We start from the raw sequence: 22,820 nt of genomic DNA, 5'->3' as shown, positions 1-22,820 counted from the left end.
TGGATTTGGTCTTGGTTTTGGAAGTTGGAATGGAGTATTTGATCAGGCGAGATATGGTCCGAAGTGGACTTTAGAAAGGAAACGCACGGTACTTAACGATGTGATGTGACATGATGGGATATGATATGAACTGAGGCAGCAGCAGGCTCATGGAGTCGCTATATCAGTCGACCCTCGCTCTGCCAGCATGAGACAGACGCGGATATGCTTGTATTCTGGGTGCGCGTTGTTTTATCCGATCTTTTGTACAGGGGGCAAGCCAGATAACAGTTACAGGACTGGGAGGAAAAAGCATCTGCTTCGTTGGCTTAAAACGTTGTTTGGCATTTCCATCTTCTGCTCTTGCGATCTCAAGACATCTCTCCTCGTATGTACAGAGCCGCCTACCCTCTTGCCGAATCGCCGCTGTCGCTGCCGGGTTCTCAGAGTGTCGTCTCTTGAAGACAATAGAGTCAATCGCCAGGCACACCTACGTGCGCCACCCTCACTGTTCGACTATTCACAACTCTCCATCAGTTCTCATGAAATCTTTGATATGATATGGTTCGCCCGTCAACGTGGTCAGACCCCCCCTCGGCTCGCAGCTCATTCTCTGCTCGCCCTCGTATGGTTGCGGGCCCGGGCGCGGCACCTTGCTCAAATCATATCCGCTGATGGTCGACGAATCCTTCAGCGCTTGCAATATCTGTGTAATCGTCTCCGGGGTCAAATCCTCGTAATAGTCGTCGTTGATCTGCACCATGGGCGCATTGGCACAAGCTCCCAGGCATTCGACCTCAAGTAAGCTGAACAGCTTGTCCTCGGTCATGTGGCCAGAGTGGATCCCCAAAAACTCCTCGCAGGCCTTCATGATCTTGTCGCTGCCGCAGCCGCCCAACATGCACGGCGTCGTCGTGCATACTTGAACAAAGTACTTGCCCACTGGCTGGCGGTTGTACATGGTGTAAAACGTGGCTACCTCGTACACCCGCATCGGCGGCATCTCCAGGATCCTCGCCACCTCGTTCATCACGCTGATGGTCGTCCAACCGTGCTGGCGCTGGCCCAGGTCCAGCAGCGGCATCACCGCGGCTTTTTTGTATTGTGGTGGGTATCGTTTGAGGATCTCATCGATGAGCCGCAAGTTGGTCTCGTTGAACTTGAAGGGAATCGACGGATTGTTGTCGGGAGTATTGCGGTGCTATAAGAGTCCAAGTCAGCTCCGGACAAACTTCCCTCATATCCGAGTTCTGAAATTCAATCCCAGTGAGCGGGAAGAGGTGTAACACTCACCACTGAGAGCGCCTCGCTCCGCGACAACGGCGTGCTGGAGAATTGTCTGGGTCGGAACGTCTGTCTGATCTGCTGTCTGCTGCGAGGAGCTTTGGACAGGCTTCGTGATGCCTGGCGCACCAGCTGAGGAACGAATTTTGACGCCATTATTGGCTCTGTGCTGTCTCAAACCTCTCTCGCAGTCCAACAACTTCGAGGTGCCCTGAAGCGAGACTGCGAAACCACGGAACTGCTAGACGTCGTAGGTATGTCCCTAAAGAGCTTCGACCAATCAACGGCAGCTGGTTGTCAGTCTCGAAAACGAGTCAGTCATTGGGAGAAGGTGTGCCGGAGCGCCAAAAGATCCTCCGTATAGTTCGCTTCGAGAAATATGCGGCGCCCGAGTGATCACGGTGAATCTCTCGGCCTCCAAGTGAACTCCGCCGACAGAGCATCAACTCGGTTCTCCACGCTGGCCTCTGGTCGCAGTTCAACGACGATGCCGCACTGATTTGATCTTGCTCCCACCTAGAATACGAGGATGCGGTTCTCCTCGGTGGTGAGCGCAGTCTTCGGACTGTGTTTTCATACGTCTTTATCTTCCGCACAACAGTCGAACCTCACCACACCAGAACTGACGCAGAGGATATTAACGGGCGACTTCAAGCCTGCTCCGGTCTTCGAGAACACGAACCTCGTCCGGACCATCAATCTTGAAAAAGGGTATGTTAGGGAGACAACCAACGTCCTGGTCACCAACACAGACAAAAACCCTCAATCGGAGTATTATATCCCCTTCGATTATGACTTGGTCGGGAAGATTGGCGGGTTTGACGCCCGGGACAAGAAGCATGCAGAGCGAGGGCCGTTGGAAGTGACCATTGGCACTCTGGCCGGTGTATCTGATGCAAAAGAGCCATCGTCATCCAAGTATGTTACTATGCTACCCATTCACCGTAGTGCTGGCTGACTTGTACGAAAGGTCGACCCAATACTATATCATCCATCTCACGGAGCCCCTACCCCCCAAGGGTGCTGTCACTCTGTCCATCTCCTACCACATACTGGAAGCTCTACGACCATTACCGGCGTCCATCAAACAAGAAGAAAAGCAATACCTGACCTACTATTTCTCGGCCTACGTTCCCACCGTCTACCCGACCATCAAACAAAAGACCAAAGTCAAGTTTCCTTCATCAGATGTCCCCGAATACACGACGACAAGCGGCCTGACCTCAGCCGCTGATCCAGAGAAACAAGGCTCTTCATTCTCATACGGGCCTTACGACACTGCAAAAGTCCCCCCCGGGACAGTCTACCCAGTGACGGTGCGCTATGAGTTCAACAAGCCGCTTCTGGTGTGCAGTGTGCTAGAACGAGACGTCGAAGTATCTCACTGGGGCGGCAATCTGGCGACCGAAGAACGATACTGGCTTCGCCACGACGGAGCTAGACTGGCAAACCAGTTTTCTCGTGTGGCATGGAGCACGCAGAACTTCTACATCAATGCCGGCCAAATGACGACTTCTGCACTACGAGAACTCAAGGTCCCATTGAAACCGGGCAGCGTCGACGCCTACTTCACCGACGAGATCGGCAATGTCTCGACTTCTCGCTTCCGACCTAACAATGTCCGCGAGGCCAGTCTGGAACTTAGGCCGCGGTACCCGCTCTTCGGTGGTTGGAACTACACTTTCCGGATCGGTTGGAACAACGATCTCTCGTCGTCTCTACGCAAACTCCAGACTCCCGCCGACACATACATCCTGGCTGTCCCATTGGTGGAAGGTCCCAAGAACCCTGAGGGTATTCAATACGAAAAGCTCGTGTTCCGCGTCATCCTGCCGGAGGGCGCGACCAATGTCAAATACCAAACCCACGGCGGCACGGGCGTGCCCACCCTCCAGGCCGAGCATGGTCTGCATAAAACGTTCATGGACACGCTTGGTCGTACGGTGCTCACGCTCACGGCGACCAATGTTGTTGATGAGGCAAGGGATGTCACTGTCTTGGTCACATACGAGTACACCTTTTTCGCGGCATTGAGGAAGCCCCTGACGATCTTTGCGGGAGTGGCAGGCGTGTTTGTCCTTGCGTACCTGGTCGGAAGTATTGATACTAGTATTGGGAAAAAGCAGAAATGAGCAAGTGCCCCTCAAATAGAGCAGGCATAGCATCCAAGCGCCGGAGGCGGTGTTGTGAAGGTGAGAAGAGTATATCACTTCACAAGCGTGTATTTGATAGAGATCGTCTCCAGGTCGCGAGAATAGGAAACTCAAAAGTACCTCGAACCTTCTGTACCCCTATAGTTTCCTCATTGATTTCTGTGGGAGTATATAAGGAGCACTAGTCTTTCCCAATTGACACAAACGAAACCCTGTCCTAGCTACTCATTGCCGACACGCCCGACGGTCCCTGCCATTCCGAGGTATCCACCAACTGACAATGCTGAGGCTTGCATTTCCGGATAGCGACATTCGAGCGCGACCTGGGCAAGTCAAGCATATATCTTTCTCCAGTGATAAGCAAACCCCTGGGAATGCAGGACGATAAACCGTCTGCAGCGAGAGAGCGGATTGATCTGGGCGTTTGACCGTCGACAATGCGCACCTCGCAATCAAACGTTCTGCAATACCTTCATGATTCCCAGCACGGTCTCACCTCCAATAGTTCGAGTGCTTGATTGACAAAGTAGAGCCTACAATCTCATCCCTTCCGTAGTATGAATCGAGGCCTTCCTCTGATCAGATTGTAATACAACCGAACCCTGGTCAATTTGGCCAGGAATCGGAATGCCAGCAAGGTAGGCAGTCATCATAGACAGAGATGGTACAAGAGATCGAGATCTTGTTACCTGCGCAGTGGGGCTAAAAGCCTCTATGCTCGTGTGCCAGGGATCGTCACATGCCAGATAACGCGAGTATTCACTGCAGCCTCATCGTCATGCCAACACTCACCACTAACGCACCGTGACCTTAACACAAGCCCCGGGCCCTGATCACATGCCACCAATCCCGTAAAATCACAGGGTTATTATTGTAACTCGCAGAATTTTGTCCAACAAAGCCCGAAAGAAGTTCACCCCAAATCATCCACAAAGAGGCTCCCAAACCTTCGGGATGGGCTTTGTCGTGGTTCGGTTGGTGGGCCTTTTCCCGGATAGAGCGCCCGTGGATGATCCCCGTCTTCCCCCCTGCCCATTGTTGAAAGGAGGAGCGTAGATCAAGTAAAGGTACTCGGTTTCCCTGCATTCACCTGAACGGGAGCCTCGCCTCTATTCTCCGGACCGACAGCCCTAGGGGGTGTTGGGACCGAGTGGGAAAAGGTATAGTAGGAGGTTCGATTCCTCCCTACTACCACTACCAAACTTTTTTGTACTTTTTGTTTTTGGGTTTCAGAACTCATTTGTGCTTGGGTTTTGTGCGCGGGTGCGGGAGTGTGCCCTGTTCATGTGAAGGTGCGGCAGAATTGCAAAGTGAAGTGCCGAAATGTACGTTTCTTGATTCGAATTGGATCTCACTGGACTCGGTATCATACTGTTGTTGACTGACCTGAACATGTCTTTCTGTTATGGCCAACCGTCTAGATAGATGGCAGATGCCATACGTATTGGATTTGTATCTTGGGAGCCCTCCCCTAGTTGAGGTGGCCTCCTTGCTAGAAGTCGCGTTGTTGTTGACCCGGGATCTCTGACAGTACTGCAGGGCCGTGAGTCACATGCATGCCTTTGCAACATCGTCACCAAGCCACTCTCGAGCTGTTCATAAGCGTGGCGATCTCGGTCTGTATTTATATCATAGTAAATCAAGTTTCGGAATAGGATTTGTTGGCCTGACGTTGCGTTTAGAGCGATACGTCGAAAGTCCACAGATAACATGCTGCTTTTACAATTTAACCCCTGAGGCCGAGGCTGGCAAGGCTGAGGAATCCAGAGACGCAATCATGAATTGATGTAGATGATATTTACATATTTGTGCATGCTTGCTTAATAATGGGCCGTACTATCCACCAGCTAGACCAGTACCAAAGCGTATAGATCAAATAGGGTAGCGAGGGTAGATACAGTCTGTGGGTAAGAAAGATTGATGACCATGGAAGGCTGATTCAAAGCGGCGTGAGCCTGCATCATTCAATGGGGACGGCTGCGCGCCAAGTCGACGAGGCACCGTGACGCGATCAAACGTCCATCAACACTGCACTGGCGCTTGCTGCAAGGCTGCAACAGCAAGCAGGACGTTTCTTGCCCACCGCCATCATTGCTGTGCGCTCCATCACAACAGGTGCAGCATGCCTAGGACGATATGGGCGCATCATCATTGCTCCGGGAGTTATATTCCCTCGACACTCTCGACACTCGGTTCACGACTTCCTCCTCGGTTCCCCTGAAATCGGTTGACGAGAACTCGCACAAGTCTGTAGAAAGAGAGGGCAAAGCTTTGCCTACGGATGTCTCGCCGCCACGATGGAGAACTCCCGAGTTCTACTTCTACACGCTGGTATTTCTGTTCTGCGTACCGCAGATGTACTGGGCTGTAGTGGAGGTTTCACAACGTAAGATTCGACAGGCGCAGGCATGATGGGAACGATGAATTTGACAAGAGTGGAATAGCCGATTCACCGAACTATTCAAAATACGAGCATCTGTTGTCCCCAGGCTGGCTGTTGGGTCGGAAAGTGGTATGTAGGAACAGAACCCTGTCCTATCATCGTTCAGAAGGCTTATGTAGGATATAGGACAATTCAGATGGCCAGTATGCCAGTTTCCGAGACAACGTCCTGTATCTTGCCGTTCTTCTTGTCCTTCATCCACTGCTTCGACGGCTGTATGAACAGCTCACTGGGCACGGTACACCGACAGTAAACGGGAATGGCAAGGCCAAGTATTCGTCGGTTGAAGCATATCTCCGTCTTCAGAGCCGGGTCTCCTTCGACTTCTATTCTGCATTGGTCTACATTTCCGCTCTGAATGGCTTTTCCATGCTCAAGATTCTTCTCATCCTTTACGTGAATTTCAAAATCGGCACCTCGCTTCCTCGAAACCGCATTCCCGCTGCGACCTGGGTGTTCAACATTGTCATTCTCTTCGCCAATGAGCTGACGCAAGGCTACCCGTATTCGACTTTGGTGCAGACTCTTGCCCCATTTCTCCCGGCTGCGTCCGACTGGGCCAAGTTCCTGGACTCGCATGCAGGCTTGAATCCGCGGTGGGAGGTTCTTTTCAAGATCACCGTGTTGAGAATGATATCCTTCAATTTCGACCACTACTGGTCGTTGGATCGGGCCAGGGTCGGGAGCCCTATCGAGGTATGTTTTGTCTCTTCTCTCCGTAGTGGTTGAGCTACATATCTCCAAATATCCGGAGCTCTGTCATTGACAAGATGATCAAGAAGAAACAACTCGATCCGGCAGCGTTGTCCGAAAGGGACCGAGTCGCCATGCCGGCTCCAGAAGCAACATACAAATCATTTCGAACTTACGTCGCCTACGTCCTGTACCCACCACTCTATCTTGCGGGACCCATTGTGACATTCAACGACTACATTTCTCAATCCATGCACCCGGCACCTTCGATAACGACAAGACGGACGATCCTCTACGGCATCAGATTTCTGATCACCCTGTTTTGCATGGAGTTTTTACTGCACACCATCTACGTCGTTGCGATTTCCAAGGCCTCTCCGGATTGGTCCACATATACGCCCTTCCAACTCAGTATGCTGGCATATTTCAACCTGCATATTATCTGGCTGAAATTAATGATCCCCTGGCGTTTCTTCCGGCTCTGGGCATTGATTGACGGTATGGATCCTCCGGAGAACATGGTCCGCTGCATGAGTGACAACTATTCGGCGTTTGGATTTTGGCGTTCATGGCACAGAAGCTTCAATCGGTGGACAATTCGGTACCTCTACATTCCTCTTGGGGGTGGCGTCGGCGGTGGGACAGGGAGGGTACGCGGTATCCTCAACATGCTCGCTGTCTTCTCCTTTGTCGCCTTGTGGCACGACATCAACCTGAGGCTGTTGATGTGGGGGTGGCTGGTCGTGCTTTTCGTCTTGCCAGAGGTCCTTGCGACCATGGCATTCCCGAAATCAAAATGGAGAAATCGGCCTGAAGCGTACCGCGTCCTCTGCGGCATCGGCGCAGTGATCAATATCCTCCTTATGATGGCTGCCAACCTGGTCGGATTTGCGGTCGGACTGGACGGGCTGATGGGACTGGTGAACGGTATCATTGGCAGTTGGCAAGGCGCGATGTTCATGCTCGGTGCTTGCTTTGCGCTTTTCGTTGGCGTGCAGGTCATGTTTGAGCATCGGGAGGAAGAGAAAAGGCATGGTATTCGGCTGAAGTGTTAAGATATCACTCCACAGAAAATGCTGGACAAAAGAAACACCACCTGGTCAGAAAATGCCGGTCGGCGTAGCATGCTGCGTTGTTTCTTGACGCTGGCTCTGCTATGAAACCTTGAGACACTCGAGAATATCAAACACTATTCTATGATGCTGAAGAAATGCAGATGGATAAATGCTAGAGGATCCTTAACCAGGACTTTTGAGGAGTCCCACAAACACCTGCCAGCTTCCGCACGTCAACAGCTTCCAACGGACATGTTAGGTTGAATGATTGAGGCAGTTATGAATCTTCAGCACCCCATCCCATTGTGTTTGGAGTCACAATACCTGAAGCCCCTGCAACGAGAACATGAAGACAACTGCTCGATGTACACACCCAGGCTACCACACCACTGCATTACGTTTGGGGGTGATTAGGAGCTGGTGGCAGTTGATTGGAATGCGCGGAAATGAAGTCCGGAGTCGTGTCGCTCCGATATGACGTCAAACACATACCCGCCCAAACGACAATCGATGATGTTTCTGTCCCTCATACCGTCACTACTGCACTGCTAATACCTCCATACCAAGGTACTTACTGCCTGTCATCCCTCTTGTTCATTTTCGAGCATCATACCCAGCCTACTCATACTTCTTCTCATACCATAAGCCGAAACTAGACTCAATCCACCGACTGATAGAGTCTATCGCAACCATCTTTTCTTTCGAACGGAGGTTCGAAGCTCCAAGCACAGAAAGTCAATCACAACATGCCACCATCAACACTTCTGCGTATTTCACGCAGTGTATTTTCTTTGCGCACATCTTTCCGACCTCAATCCGGCCTACGACCCCTCTCCACGACCCCTTATCGCTTTGCGGCGGACCAAGATCCTGACCGTAACACACACCCGCAGCGCGAGGCCCAAGTCGACCGCAACAAGCTGGATCCGGAGGCAAGTGAATACTCCAAGTCCGGCTCAGACGACACGGCTGCCGCCAACGAGGACGCGGCCTTTGACCCTAACATCACGGATCCTGAAGAGGCGAAGCAGAAGGCCGGTGAAGGGAACGAGGTGAACCCTCTGGAGGACAGTCCCGCAAATCCAGAAATCAGCCAAGGCACGGACGAAGCAAAGGGAGGATCGAAGAAAAAGCCCTCCGAGGATGGTGGCGGGAGATAAGGCGGCGGTGATGCTAGCAAGGGAGAACAGAGTGTCTGAGTCAAGGACAATACGGGGTTTGGTGTGCAATGAAGCACAGTGTGTGGCAAGCTGACACTGTAAATACTGCGATGGCATCCTAGTCGGCAAGAGAAATTCAAGTAAATCGATTATTGCCCAGCACTTCAGCATCTATTATAACTACCTAGGGTATCAGTTTACGCGCCAAAACAACCGGGTTCCAACATCCACCTCTTCCCTGACGTGGATCAAGATGATTTCCATTCATGCAATCCAAGTCGAACAATGTCCTTCTGTCCGATGATCCAAACTTTGTCTTTGACCTCGCCTTTTTCAGCCTTGATGGCGGCGGAAACAGCAGCCTTTGCGATGGCATCGGCGTCTTGGGCCCAAGTGTCCTTCAAGTAGCTGTGAACGTGGCCTAGTCCCGTAGCAACTGTACGGAAGATGCCTTCAACAAAACGGCTCTCTTCACGCTTGCCCACAATCAGGCCCGGACGTATTATGATGGTATGTTCAAATCCCAACTCCTTGACGTGCTCTTCAATCTCGCCCTTCATCTTAGGGTAGGCGAGATAGGCGTGCGGATTTGCGCCAGCAGCCGAGATCAACACGTAGGTTTTGGTGCCTGCTTCTTTGGCAGCCTTGGCAAGCTCGATGTTCAGGTCATGCTCGAGCTTGTACTGGTTCTCAAAACTCCCAGCTGCGGCGCGAGTGGTCGCGAGCGCGGAGAACAGGACCGACGGCGCGGGAGACAACGAGGAAACATGCGACACCCATTTAGTGGTATCCTTGTCGATGAATTCTTGAACCGGGGCCCCGGCGTCCGAGTTAGCGGGAGGAGAGCGGCGCGCGACGATCTCAATGCTCGAGAAGAAGGACGGCGACAGCGACTTCAAGGTCGATAGAATATGCGATCCCTTGTTGCAGTGTCAGGTAACAATGTTGCGGATTGGCATCTTCGAGGAACTTACCACAAGACCTGTTGCGCCCAAGACAAGTGCCGATGGCATCGTGTCTGTTGAATGACTGGATTTCTGCTTGATGCGTAGGAAATCTGAGTGCAGTCGTGCCTGCGATGCGATGCGATGCGCGTGTGGTATATGTACTATGTCCACGTCTGTTGCTGGCGAAGGGGGATGGAAGATGAGGGTATGGCCAATTTACGCCCGCATGTTAGGGAAATTGAATCACGCAACAGTTATTTACTAACCCTCTGACGTTGACTGCGTGGCAAAGGGGATCTGCAGCACGGTTGCTGACTTATGAAGGGACGGATGGAGATATCTCATGGGCGTTCCGGATTGGGCCGGACTGTCGGTGGAGGAGCGGACGAGTGTTGTCGGAATCTAGAATCCAGGGCTGAGACCGAGGCACGAAGCCTTGTCAGCCTTATCGATGCCCTAGCACGTGATCTGGTTCCAGTATTACGTTCTGCGCTAGTCGGATAGCGCCGATGGCGTGCTCGACGTCTGCCATTATTTTTTTCATTCTCGATGGCGACACGCTCGGGCTGGCCGATCCTTGGGGAGAGCGGCGAACGCAGTCGAAATGGAGTCGGCAGTCGGTCCTCGGGGAGCCGTACTTGGTAATTTCTATCGCCATGGAGCCCTTCGAGTTTTGGTCTTCTATTCATTCAAGTTCTTGCCCTCTCTGAAGTCGCCAACATGCGTCTTGAGTTACCCTCGTCGAACGGCACTGCACCCGACGCACACACAGACTCGAAGATGGCTCCCCAGTCTTCTAAGAGCCTCCCCTTCGGTCAGCCGCCGGCCTTCTCCTCAGTCGCCGGCCCTTCGTATGTGACGGCCCAAACACTGGTCCAGCAGGTCGCATATTCCCTGTCCGACAAAATCTTCTCTTACTCTCCCGAGACCTTCGATCTTGATGTGGCTGCAAAAACGTGGAACGAGGCGGAGGAAACCAACGTCAACGGTTACAAGACAGGGGTCCAGTCCATGCAGATTCGGAATGGCGCAGGGTCAATTGCTCTGGGCTATATGTTCTCCAAGGACTTCGACCTCAAGAAGAGACACATTCCCCAGGGCCTCTTGGCGTCTTCCTCTGCGCTGCAGTTCCTGAGACCCGTTCTTGACCAGCTTTCGCTCCTCTACTCGGTCAGCAATCCTCTTGTCGCTCATGTGGCCGCCTTGGACTATGACGGCGGAAAAACCAGTGGATTGGTCTCGGACTATATCTCAGCTCTGTCTGCCGCCGAGGATCTTGGGTTTGGTTTGGTCTCGACCCTCTCAGCACACGAGGCACAGCACATGTCGTTGTTCGCTACCCTCCTGGCCCGGGACCTCCCCATGTTCCACGTCTATGACGGCTTGAGGATCGGCCGAGATACGACAAGAGTCATCGACGTTCTGGACAAATCTGGTCTTGGTAGTACCTACAAGACCGTGCTCGACTCGGTCACGGATGAGGACAGGAAACATCTGAGCATTGAGGGCAAAGCATTGAAGACCCTCCGTGCCCTGAATGAAGAGCTGGGAACCGACTACAAGCCTTTCGAGTACTCTGGTCACGAACAGCCCGAGGTTATTCTTGTTTCGTTCGGTTCGGTGGAGTCTTCTCTTGCCGCGCAGGCTGCGGCGGCGTTGGCCAAATCCGGTAACAGGGTTGGGGCCATCAACGTCCGACTATACCGACCATTCGCGGAAGAACAGTTCTTGAAACTCATTCCGGACGGCGTCCGCGTCGTTGGTGTTCTTGGTCAGGTCGCCGATGCACAAGCTGTGCAGGAAAGCGGCGTACGCTCGCAGCTCTTTACGGATGTGCTCGCCTCGATATCTTATGGCTCCTCTATTCGTCACACTCCCGAGGTTCGTGAGCTGAAATACCCCCGTGCCGAAGTGTGGGCTCCATCATCCATTTCGGCCCTGTTCCAGATGCTTCTCGGCAAACCGGCCAGTGACCAGGGTATTACAACGTTCTTGGACGACTCAGTCCAACAATATACCTTCTGGAACGTTGACGATGCCCCGTCCGCCTCTGCAGCGGCTTACCTGGCAGAAGCTTTGGCTAAGGACTCTGCCCAGAACGTCACGGTACACACGACCCACGACAACCTGGTGCAAGGGGGCTCGCATAGAATTGACATTCGGAAATCTCCCAAGAGTCTGGATGCTGCTTATCCCATCACGGCCGCTGACACCGCCGTGGTCACGGATGTGAAGCTGCTGGAGAAGGTCGACGTGGTCAAGTCGATCAAGCAAGGCGGCAGAATTGTTTTGTTGCTGCCCGGCGTCAAGGATGAGGATGTTGAGAAGAAATTGCCTGCCGCTTTCAAGAAGGCAGTGGCGGAGAACCAGATCGCTCTGTATCTCATCGACCCTACGAGCACGGCGTTGGCAGTCGAAAACCCGGAGCTCGAGTCTCTTATCCTGCAGACAGCGTTCCTTCGCGTGGCCCTCGGAAAATCGGAGGACGTAGGCTTGCAGAAGCTTGCGGCGACCAATAGCAGCGACATTCACGGCCTTGAACAGGTGGCTGCTGACCTCGACAAGACACTCCGCCAGATCGAGGTCCCGAACGACTGGGCTGAACTAGAAGTGGATGCTAAACAGACCCTGCCCGTGGATCTTGCACCAAGCAGCTTTAGCGCCTTCGACAAGACAGAAGAAGAGCCACCTTCCAAGCTCCGTAACTGGCAGAAGGCGGCCAAGGGCTTCCTCTTCAAGGAAGCGTACAACACCACAAACTCTCTTCGACCCGACCTACCTACCAAGACGTTCACCGTCCACGTTAAGGAGAACCGTCGTCTGACACCTGTGACGTACGACCGCAACATCTTCCACATCGAGTTCGATCTGGGCACTTCCGGCCTCAAGTACGATATCGGCGAGGCATTGGGCATTCACGCTGAGAATGACCACGCCGAAGTCATGGAATTCATCAACTGGTACGGGCTGAATCCCGACGATGTGGTCGAGGTTGCCTCGCGAGAGGATCCTGAAGTCTTCGAAAACCGCACCATCTACCAGGCTTTGAAGCAGAACGTCGACATCTTCGGCCGACCGCCTAAGAAATTCTACGAGGCACTCGCGGACTTCGCCACCGACGAGACGGAAAAGAAGAACCTACTGACTCTGGCCGGCCCCGAAGGCTTCAAGGAGTTCCAACGCCGAGCCGAAGTCGACACAGTCACCTATGCGGACGTCCTCCTCGAATTCCCTTCGGCCCGTCCTTCGTTCCACGAGCTTGTACGGATCGTGGCCCCCATGAAGCGCCGTGAGTACTCGATTGCCTCGTGCCAAGCCGTCAGCCCCAACCTGGTGGCCCTGATGATCGTGGTTGTCAACTGGGTGGATCCCAAGGGCCGCGACCGATTCGGACAGGCCACCAAATACCTCAGCGCGCTCAAAGTGGGCGCTCCCGTCACGGTCAGCGTGAAGCCGTCGGTCATGAAACTGCCGCCCAAGTCGACCCAGCCGATCATCATGGCCGGACTGGGCACGGGTCTTGCGCCGTTCCGAGCATTTGTCCAACACCGAGCCATGGAGAAGGCCCAAGGCAAGGAGATCGGGTCTGTTCTGCTGTACATGGGCTCCCGTCACCAGCGGGAGGAATACTGCTACGGTGAAGAATGGGAGGCATACCAGGCCGCCGGTGTCATCACTCTGCTGGGCCGTGCTTTCAGCCGAGACCAGCCTCAGAAGATCTACATCCAGGATCGGATGCGGCAAACCATCGATGACATTGTCAAGGCGTACATTCAAGAAGATGGTGCCTTCTACCTCTGCGGGCCGACGTGGCCCGTGCCAGACGTGACCGACGTCCTGGAGGAGGCTATTGCTCGCAATGCCAGAGACAGTGGTGTCAAGAAGATCGATCCTGCCCGAGAAATCATGAAGCTGAAGGACGAGGGAAGATACGTCCTCGAGGTTTATTAGGAGGCCGTGTGGGGTTTGGCCGAGGATAAAATAAAAGTTAAGACTTGTACAGGAGACAGACATACATGCCGTGTTAACCTATCTCATTGTTCTGCAATTCTGGTTTCATGCTGCCGTCAAAGCGTCGATTATCTGAAAAAGTAGTATATAGCGAGAAGTAGTAGGTAGAGATACCTTAATGAGCTCTATGTGGCCATCATCCACTTCTTATGGCAAGGATCGAGCTGAACCAAATGCTGTCGCTGCCGTTCCTACCACAACTCCCAACATCAGGGGAAACTATGAGCTTCTGCCGAACAGTCCGTAATCGGAGAAGGCAGAGGTTTCAGCTCCCGGTATTGATCGTGAACCAGCTCGGCAACTGGTCCAAAAAGAAAATTGCTCTTTTTTGCTCACCGAATCCTCCAGCCCTCAGATGTCTAAGGACTTTCTCGTCAACCTGATGGAGCTTATCGGAATGTCTCAGGGCACCATATTCAACACCATATTCGTACCGCACCATATTCGGCTATTGCCCACTATGAGTTAGTTGTACGATAAGTGGCTCGCTTATGTAAAGGTACCTAGCTTTATTAGCGTTTAACTAATAAATCTTTGTACCTCACCATCAAATTCTGGGATCTCATACCTTTTGACCTCGTCGTCGATCCAACTTACGCTTATATGACTTACTGTGATAAGTAATCCTTATTATTGATAATCTCGCCTGCTTACCTAACTAGCGAGGCGTATAAGACGAGACTGGGATCTGGAGAGCTGGACGAAGGTCATGATACCGAATCCGGAAGGGAGCCCCCTAGCCCAAGTCTCTATAAGAAGTACGTATGACCTTGAGGTAGAGGGGAATAGGAATGATTGCGTACATGTATAAATTTCAACTGCTACCATGACCGGTCCCGTACGCCTTTAGCTCGGTGTAGTGGTGCTCTCTCTGCTGCTACAAAATATCTCGTCGTGGACGAGCCACAGCATTCTCAAGGCAGACGCTCTGGGACTTTGGGGGAAGTGGCAGTGTCTCTTTAAGGGAAAAGCGCCTTGGAAAAAGTGGATTGGCTGGCTGACATACTACTAGTATAGTAGTACTGATGTAGTATCCCGGCATCTGCTGGTGCTCCACTCATGGATGATAAATATCTCCCTGGGTAGAAGAAGCCCGGGTATGTACGAGTCTGTATACAAGAGGTAGATGATACCATCAACTTGGCGCAGGAGAGGCTTTGCTCAATACCGCGGGCATAAGACATGATCATAATCATGAGTACATAACAGTTATACAAGGATCAGATCTATATTTAGTTCCTCCATTATAACTCTCCAATCCAAATGAGTGCTGTCTTCGGTCTCCATTCGACGCCAGACCTCGTGAACGACTCTCGCCGCCGAATCAAACGTCTCCATACCCAGCCTCGTCCCTCTTTGGAAGTACCGCATCGCGCGATGCCGTAGATCCTGGTCCCTCGCCTCGCAGGCAGTGATGAACCCAGGCCATATAAGACCCCAGCCAGTGCCACGGTTTTCTAGCCGCTCAATGGCCTCCAGATGCTCGAGGCTCTTTCTCACCAGGTTCTGTGTGGTGCTCAGAGGTGCCCTCCGGAGGGTCCTTTTGAAGTAGATATAGCAAGCATTGTAGAAACTGCTTGCATGATGCCTTGTCAATTCTTCCAAGGTGGTGGTCGCGCAGGGGAACCGGAGGAAGGCAGGATTATTCAGGACGATCTTGAGCTCGATGTTGTTCAGTTCCGAATCGGACGGGAATGTCCCTGATTTCAACAGCTGGTTAATGTGCACAATGACCTCGAAGATCGGGCGGGTCACGCCGTACAGTCGGTCCAGGCAGTAGCTTGTGTCGGTGCTGGTGATGCCGAAGAAACTATCCAGCGTGTAGTCGGGCGCCAGGACGTCGGTGGGTGGGTGTACCTTGACGGAGCGTGACGAAGTGGTCATGCCGCCGATGGACGGCCCGAGAGCTTCAATGCAGAGGAAGAGTTGGTAGAGGGTGGAGGAGCTGCGGCCACTGCTCCAACTGATCCGGCTGAGAGACTGAAGCCAGTCTCTCGCCCCGCGGAGATGAAGACGCCAACTCGACGAGTGCCCGTTGATCATGTCGATCAAATGTAACGCAATCATCGCAGCCAATATGGCCTGTCGCTGTGTTTCCGGCCGTTCCGTCAGGCTGCGATGTAGGTATTTGAGGCTCAGACGATGATGGTTTGTCCCGACGGCGAAGAAGCCTTGCTCGACGGGGCGCAAGCGAGCTTGGTGGAAGGCTGAAACCGCATACATGGCATGTAAGAGAGCAGTGTACCCGGATGCGAGCTGGGTTTGTTCGGGGGCCGCGAGCGCCAGTGGGACATAGATTGTTTGGAAGGGATTGTCGGCATGTTCGGTCGGAATCATGAGGCCGCTGAAGACCGTGACCCAGTGATGCATCAACTGGCTTCCTTCCTGCAAGGGTGGGAAGAGAGGAGCGGCAGAAGGGAAAGGATAACACTCCAACAGGCCATCGTCGACCGGAAGCTCTATTGGGGACAGAGTGTCGATTTCGTCAAAGTCAGAAGCCTCAAATGATCTCTCGACCTCTGCTGGTATCGATTCACACCATTTAGCTGTGAGGGACAGGCTCAAGTCGGCAGTGGCTTGACTGGAGGTGGTCGAGACAGACTCGGTGTCAGCATTGGCGGAAACGCCCACATCGTCACGGTCCCAGCAGGGTCGTTTACCACAGCCCGACGCCGGGAAGACAGCGAAGACACCCGCCTGAAACTCCTCGCCAGTCTGAACAACATCGATGGTTTCGAGGACTGCATCAATCTCCTGCTCATCGAGAATAGGACGATAGCCCTCCCAGCTATTGGTCATAACACGCCGCTGTAGGCCTTTCTGATTGCGCTCTCTGGCATCTTCCCAGACAAGCCGCTCGCCGTAGCCGGAACAGGACAATCCAGCCCTGTTGCATCGACCGCATGTAGGCTTTCCTTCATCGCACTTGACGCCCCGAAGGCGACACGTCCAACACCCGGTGAAGGTCTTGGTTCGTTTGGTTCGTTGTAATCTCTTTGGGTTGTGTTTCCCGTAGGGCATATTCGTGCGGCCAGAGCTATTAGATCGCAAATCAGCTAGAGCTGGACTCCCCCAAGCATGCAGGTGACAGAGAGAACTGCCGACTTTACGATGGGGTAAATGGCCCTGTTTACGAAACAGCTGTGCGCAATGGGAACAGGGAGATATCAAAGCATGGAGCACCAGATAAGGGTGGAGAAGGAGGTGTGCTTATCTCGCCCCACATAGCTTATTTGCACGTTATAGAAGAAGCTTGGAGCTAAAAGGACTCGCTGTCAATTCCCCTCCACTTGTAGTCACTGTCAGCCCCCTCAGCTTCAAGTGTCGCTGCGACCTATGGGGCTGTCATGTCTTTTCGAAGTCTCCCATTCGCAAGATAGAGAGAGTCGAGACACGGCAGCTACCTGACGCGTCAGTCACATCGTTGATAGCGAGGCAAATAGGCTGCTGGGAAGTCACAGCGATGACGGTGGTGCTAGATAACGCTTCTCGTTCTCTCAGGGTCTGATTGCTGCGTTAAGCCCCTTAACTCTCATTTGGCAGTAGCCACTAGCACAGAAACGATGGCGTAGGAGGCAACAACCTGATATATATTGTAGGACTACCCAGCTACAATCTCCTGTGTCTGGAACGTTGTCCACATTCCTGTCTTTAATCCCATCAAAGTCGATTTGAAAATGGCGACCATCACTGAAACCCCCAAGACCCAAACATACAAGGTCAAACCGACGCCTCCAATCCCCGTTGTTGATGGCCCTACAACGACCCCAGAGGAGGTAGTTGAGGCGCTCAAGGTGGCTGGAGGATGCATCGTTAGACGGGCTGTCCCGGTCGAGATTGTCGATCAGGTCGAGTAAGGCGTCAAGCGTATCCCATCCAACCACACCATCTAACAGCCTCGTCTAGAAAGGATATCCGACCAGCCTTGGACCAAGACACCCCGTGGGTTGGGTCTTTCTTCCCTGCCAACACGAAGCGCTGCTACGGCGTGTTGGGAAAATCCGACGCAGCTTGCGAGGTCGTCCTGAACCCACTCTTCCAGGCCGTCGCCAGCATGCTACTCACAGACGCCAACTGGTTCTGGGAGGGGACGGAAAAGCGCTGGGCAGTCAGCAAGCCCCAGTTAATGAACACCACGGTCTTCAGCATTGGACCTGGTGCTACGGCTCAGCCGCTCCATCGCGATGACGGTATCCATCACCGTATTCCTAAAGCCATTGACTCCTACCCGGCCGATCTCAAACGCGACACCAGCCTCGGCTTCCTAGTCGCAGGCAAGAAAGCGACGAAAGAGAACGGGGCCACGAGATTCATCCCCGGAAGCCATCTCTGGGCTCACGAGCAGCCGCCCGACGAGTCACTCTGCCAATATGCAGAACTCGAAAAGGGCGATGCCTTTTTCATGTTGTCGGGCGTCTTCCACGGCGGGAGCGCCAACCATACCACGGACGAGGAACGCCTCATTTTCGCAAACTTCATGACCAGAGGCTGGCTGAGGCAGGAGGAGAACCAATATTTGACGTATGAGAAGGAGGTCATGCAGCGGTTGCCCGTGGAGATCCAAAAACTGGTGGGATACAGTCTGTCGGAACCATTCTTGGGCTGGGTGAATGCGGCGGATCCACGAATTGTCTTGGATCCTAACGTTGAGCGCAACATGGACATCTTCTCCTCGTCGGAGATCCCTGTTGACGTCTAGAGGAAACGGTTACCATGTAGCTAGGCTGCTCCATAGAACTAGGCGTTAAATTTACAAGGAATGTTCTGACTCTTTACTCTTTGTCACTGGTAACATTTTTGATCACAAGATTGTATGCGCGGTAGTTCTTTGTTGGACCTCAGGTTCTAGAGTTGGGCCAGTGTCGTCAAATGGATGTGTCTTAGGTGTGTGTCCAGGTGCCTGCTGTCTAGCACCAAACAATTGGCACTCAGTGGAATAGCGAGATCCCTTCCTTCCTCTGAGATAGACAGTTCGAGGGAAAATCATCAATTTCATTCAGCAGAGAGACGGTATAGTGCCAGTGTGCCAAAGACAAAAATCGACTTCAAATTTCGACTCAGTTTATTGCTCATGATTTTAACGCTGGTACTTTAACCGTTGTTATATTCTTTTGAAGGAGCTGTGAGCATCTTCCTTCTGACCCTATTTCTCATATATATATACATATATATCTGCTATGACCCGAGACAATCTGCAGACACATTCTGTCTGAAGGAAGGGTGCGAAAGCTAGCCTCTCTCTTAGGCGTGATCCGACGGCTCCAGCCCATCAATGTGCTCATCTGTGCTGACGGGAGATAGATACGCTTTCTTGGAATAGCAAAACCAGTTGACCGTACTGACCAAGCATACACCAGCAAACACAGCAACCGCGTAATTCATCGATGCGGAGGTAACGGGAAGGTACAGCGGGAAGCACAACCAAACAAACATGAAGGCCGTCCAAAAGACCGAGATGATGTTAACGATCGGCCCCGCGATTTTTCCCATGTTGAAGTATCGTCGTGCGGGGAAGGATCGTCTTCGTTCCAACAGAAGACAGGTAATCGGGATCGAGTAGGAGGCAAATATGCAAAGGATCGCGGTGCCCAGGATGGCGTTCAGTGCGATGGCTGATCCGAGTTCGATTAGGCCGATTAACGCGCCTGCGACTAAAGTGAAGAGAATTGAGTTGACCGGGAGGCGCCATCTCTCACTGACTCGACCCATGAAAGGCGAGAATGGAACCCCGTTGGCTCTCGCAAACGACCACCACACTCTGCTGAAGGTGGTGACTTGTGCCGCTGCAGCCGCCAGTGTGACCGTGAAGAACAGGAGGCACCCGATGATGGTCAAGGCCATTGAGTCAAACCCGTCCAGCATCAGTTGGACAATCGGCTGGCCCCCAATGGGTGCAAGAAGGTTTTCCGGCTTGACGACGCAGAACATCAAGACCAAGATCATTGGGATTCCGCTCAACCCAGCTGCAAAGGTGCTTCCAACCATGACTTGTGGGATTTGTTTCTTCGGATTTGGCATTTCATCCGCCATGTGTGCGGCCCCATCGAATCCGTTGACAGATGAGGCACCTGGGAGCATACCCAGGAAAAAGACGACTCCGTTGGAAGACCATCCGGTGAGGTTGACAAAATCGGCGAACACGTAGCTTGCTGACTGCTTGGGATTTGCTCGGACAAGGAGGGCGATGATGATGAATAAGGCCCCAGCGTTGATGTATACCACCAGGAACTTCAGCAGGTATGGATAGATGTTGAACAGAGGAATGTTCACGATGACGCCGATGACGCCGATGGCGAGGTAGCCCATGTAGTAATGCCATGGATGAATCTCGAAGGACCGATAGCAAACTTGAATCAAAGCCCAGAGCAGCTGAGACGAGATCAGGAGAGTGCCGCACGTCCAAAAGAACCACCCGGAACTGGTGAGCCATCCGGTAATGTAACTGAGCCCACGCCTGTGTTTCGGCGGTGCTAGGACTCCCGCCCAGTAAATTTGACCTGACACATTTGTCAGTATTTTGCATGTATAGACGCCTAATCTGCCGAAGGTGACATACCTGAAGCATGGGGATAGACTGCAGCAATCTCTGCGAGAGAACAGGCGACAAACATGTTCATGATGACAACCAGCAGGTAGGCGAAGAAGAAAACAGGACTGCCGCCAACGCCCACGCTGAGGGAGAGAAATGCCCCGACGGCGTAAGGCGTCGACATGCAACTGTATTGGATGCCCACAGTGCTCCAGATGCTGAATGGCTTTTCCAGCTTGGGACCTTGAGTACCCTCGATGACGACGGGCTCGGCCGCGACATTGTAGTCTCCTGAACTGGCCGATGAGACGAGGTCATGCTTCTCCGTGCCGGTGACGGGAGTTTGCTTCTCCATGTCGGCGATTTGCAGCTGGGTGAGTGAAAGGGAAAGTCTGTGTTCGAAGGGGTGGTTTGATGTGTTTCCGGTTTGTGACCCCTGGACCTACCCAGTTATATAGGCAGCGCACTGAGCCCCGTAGCTCGCAGGAGAAAGATGCTGACTCCTTATCCTCAACGTCGTCGTGTTCTCTGTCTTCAGCCGTCGAGCCGCGTCCATTCGAGGCAGTCCCGTTGGTGTGGTTAGCCTTATCATGTAGGGGGGAATATAGTGAGTCTCTTATCTGTTGTGTGGTCTGCACAAGTGGCCCTCCCCAGCCGTGTATAGAAAAAAGTGGGCCTCTTAAAGCCAAGTACCGAGATGTGAGTTATCTCCGCTAGATCTGACTTAGGCTTGATAAGCCAGAATACCCAGTAGCAGCTCTCCCATTGCTTGGAGACTGGGTGGGTCCGTGCAGGTCACAGCGAGACCCTTCCGTTGGTTCAGTTCACAGCGAGTCCTCCTTATCCCTCCTATCAGCCCAAGTGCCACTTGACTAGTGGTGACACACGACACTAAGGTCCAGCCAGATAAGGCCGCGTTCTAGAGCAAGAGTACGCGCAGTCTTCCACGAACAAAGGAACTCAACCAGAACTGGCAGCAAGATGTACTATGATAAGCCAGATGCGACACACCCGTGCATCCGGAGTGAGGAAGCCGAGGGCGAGTACCACTCGTGAGAGCTGAGGCTGGAGAATTGGCAGAGCCGTCGCTTCTAGTCACACAAGACTCGGCGGGTCAGTCTGTGAACAGAACGATCAGCAAGCAACCTGAGTTATTATATTTAAGCAAACTGTCTTCTCATTTGATGGTTTGACTCGGTTCACTCCCATCAACACACTGCTCCCCGTCACCCAGTCTTGCACCTTAGACTTGCACCTTAGACAGAACGCCTTCAGCCATCTCCCATCATGGCTCCCGTCGCAGACTCCCCGGAGATTCTCCCAATCACGCCTAAGACGGCAAAGTCCAGCCCGGGCGTGGACTACTTCGACGCCGCGACTACGACGCCTGAGATGGTGATTGACTCGTTGGTGCGCAACGGCGGATGCTTTGTCAAGAACCTCCTGTCAACCCAAGAAGTCGACACCATTGTGTCCGACATCCGCCCGTACATCGACGCCGATGTGGCATGGACCGGCGATTTCTTTCCCAAAGAAACCCGTCGAGTCTGCTCGCTGGCCGAAAAGTCTCCGACCTTCATCCATAGGGTTCTGGCCAACCCGCTCTATCTCGAGGTGTGCGACAAGATGCTCTCGTCCGAGATCGAATCCTGGACGGGCGATGTGTACGAGAAATCCATCTCGCCACCGCAAGTCAATGCGACCATCGCCTTTTCCATTGGTCCTGGCGCCAGAGCCCAGGGTCTGCATCGCGACTCGATTGCCCACCATAACCGTCACCCGGCCATCACCGCCGCAGAGTACAAGATGGGCAGGGACTCGGCCATCGACATCTTTGTCGCGGGCAAGAAGGCCACCAAGGCCAACGGCACCACGCGCTTCATCCCGGGCTCGCACCTCGAGCATTATTTGGAGAAGCCCGACGAGAGCAGGGCCATCTACGCCGAAATGGATCCCGGTGACGCTTTCATCATGCTGGCCTCCTGCTACCACGGTGGATCGGCGAATACTACCGAAAATGAGGAACGACTGATGTTGGCTGGCTTCATGACCAAAGGATATCTTCGCCAGGTATGATCCACTACAATGAACAACCTTTCCCTATTATACAAGACACTGACACACAAAACAGGAGGAGAACATGTATCTCGGTGTTTCACAAGAGGCCGTCAAGCAATATCCCAGGCATATCCAGGATATTCTCGGTTATGGCCTCAGTGCTCCTTTCCTCGGCTGGGTTGACCTCAAGCATCCGAGAAAGGTCCTCTACCCGGATGAAGACTTGGATGACGATATGTACTAGATTGAATGATGCCAGTAGCTTGGTGATGGGCTGAATTCCCGAGACGAGTAATGAAAATATCATCATGCGAGCCAAGCAGTCTCTACCACCTGCAGATGAACAATTAACTCGTGAAATCTTTCCCAATACTAACATAATTCTGTAAGTTGTAAAGCGATGTGGATTTTGATCCGGTACGAGGCTCGTCCATGGAAGTGGGAGGGTGCTCATTGAGAGGGCGGTATTGTGTAACCCTAACCCTATACGTCTGCACATGGGTATCAG

General features: G+C 52.9%; 10 protein-coding genes across 10 annotated transcripts; 6 read left to right on the top strand and 4 right to left on the bottom strand.

Moving 5' to 3' along the window:
* Positions 1 to 499: 499 nt before the first annotated feature.
* On the bottom strand, positions 500 to 1,419 carry A1O1_00470 (NADH-ubiquinone oxidoreductase 24 kDa subunit, mitochondrial; the record flags this gene model as incomplete). The annotated part of the gene is made up of 2 exons (XM_007721389.1): positions 500 to 1,180; positions 1,273 to 1,419. The coding sequence occupies 2 exons, from the start codon at positions 1,417 to 1,419 to the stop codon at positions 500 to 502; spliced, it is 828 nt and encodes a 275-aa protein (XP_007719579.1).
* A 373-nt stretch (positions 1,420 to 1,792) lies between these two features.
* Positions 1,793 to 3,395, top strand: A1O1_00469 (oligosaccharyl transferase complex subunit OST4; the record flags this gene model as incomplete). Its single annotated transcript, XM_007721388.1, has 2 exons — positions 1,793 to 2,181; positions 2,234 to 3,395. 2 exons carry the CDS (start codon positions 1,793 to 1,795, stop codon positions 3,393 to 3,395), a joined length of 1,551 nt encoding a protein of 516 aa, XP_007719578.1.
* Positions 3,396 to 5,552: 2,157 nt separating this feature from the next.
* On the top strand, positions 5,553 to 7,607 carry A1O1_00468 (uncharacterized protein; the record flags this gene model as incomplete). Its single annotated transcript, XM_007721387.1, has 4 exons — positions 5,553 to 5,802; positions 5,861 to 5,928; positions 5,986 to 6,555; positions 6,639 to 7,607. 4 exons carry the CDS (start codon positions 5,553 to 5,555, stop codon positions 7,605 to 7,607), a joined length of 1,857 nt encoding a protein of 618 aa, XP_007719577.1.
* Positions 7,608 to 8,353: 746 nt separating this feature from the next.
* On the top strand, positions 8,354 to 8,767 carry A1O1_00467 (uncharacterized protein; the record flags this gene model as incomplete). The annotated part of the gene is made up of 1 exon (XM_007721386.1): positions 8,354 to 8,767. One exon carries the CDS (start codon positions 8,354 to 8,356, stop codon positions 8,765 to 8,767), a length of 414 nt encoding a protein of 137 aa, XP_007719576.1.
* A 248-nt stretch (positions 8,768 to 9,015) lies between these two features.
* A1O1_00466 (uncharacterized protein) lies at positions 9,016 to 9,780 on the bottom strand (the record flags this gene model as incomplete). Its single annotated transcript, XM_007721385.1, has 2 exons — positions 9,016 to 9,687; positions 9,742 to 9,780. The coding sequence occupies 2 exons, from the start codon at positions 9,778 to 9,780 to the stop codon at positions 9,016 to 9,018; spliced, it is 711 nt and encodes a 236-aa protein (XP_007719575.1).
* Positions 9,781 to 10,494: 714 nt separating this feature from the next.
* On the top strand, positions 10,495 to 13,665 carry A1O1_00465 (sulfite reductase (NADPH) flavoprotein alpha-component; the record flags this gene model as incomplete). Its single annotated transcript, XM_007721384.1, has 1 exon — positions 10,495 to 13,665. One exon carries the CDS (start codon positions 10,495 to 10,497, stop codon positions 13,663 to 13,665), a length of 3,171 nt encoding a protein of 1,056 aa, XP_007719574.1.
* A 1,269-nt stretch (positions 13,666 to 14,934) lies between these two features.
* On the bottom strand, positions 14,935 to 16,746 carry A1O1_00464 (uncharacterized protein; the record flags this gene model as incomplete). The annotated part of the gene is made up of 1 exon (XM_007721383.1): positions 14,935 to 16,746. The coding sequence occupies one exon, from the start codon at positions 16,744 to 16,746 to the stop codon at positions 14,935 to 14,937; it is 1,812 nt and encodes a 603-aa protein (XP_007719573.1).
* Positions 16,747 to 17,402: 656 nt separating this feature from the next.
* Positions 17,403 to 18,424, top strand: A1O1_00463 (uncharacterized protein; the record flags this gene model as incomplete). The annotated part of the gene is made up of 2 exons (XM_007721382.1): positions 17,403 to 17,578; positions 17,632 to 18,424. The coding sequence occupies 2 exons, from the start codon at positions 17,403 to 17,405 to the stop codon at positions 18,422 to 18,424; spliced, it is 969 nt and encodes a 322-aa protein (XP_007719572.1).
* A 542-nt stretch (positions 18,425 to 18,966) lies between these two features.
* On the bottom strand, positions 18,967 to 20,609 carry A1O1_00462 (uncharacterized protein; the record flags this gene model as incomplete). Its single annotated transcript, XM_007721381.1, has 2 exons — positions 18,967 to 20,222; positions 20,282 to 20,609. The coding sequence occupies 2 exons, from the start codon at positions 20,607 to 20,609 to the stop codon at positions 18,967 to 18,969; spliced, it is 1,584 nt and encodes a 527-aa protein (XP_007719571.1).
* A 932-nt stretch (positions 20,610 to 21,541) lies between these two features.
* Positions 21,542 to 22,556, top strand: A1O1_00461 (uncharacterized protein; the record flags this gene model as incomplete). Its single annotated transcript, XM_007721380.1, has 2 exons — positions 21,542 to 22,324; positions 22,386 to 22,556. 2 exons carry the CDS (start codon positions 21,542 to 21,544, stop codon positions 22,554 to 22,556), a joined length of 954 nt encoding a protein of 317 aa, XP_007719570.1.
* Positions 22,557 to 22,820: the final 264 nt, after the last annotated feature.

This window comes from Capronia coronata (genome assembly GCF_000585585.1).
Source record: "Capronia coronata CBS 617.96 chromosome Unknown acBCG-supercont1.1, whole genome shotgun sequence".
NCBI classification, from domain to species: domain Eukaryota; kingdom Fungi; phylum Ascomycota; class Eurotiomycetes; order Chaetothyriales; family Herpotrichiellaceae; genus Capronia; species Capronia coronata.
Note: the sequence above shows the minus strand (reverse complement) of the source record. Positions and strands in the feature narration are given on the sequence as shown.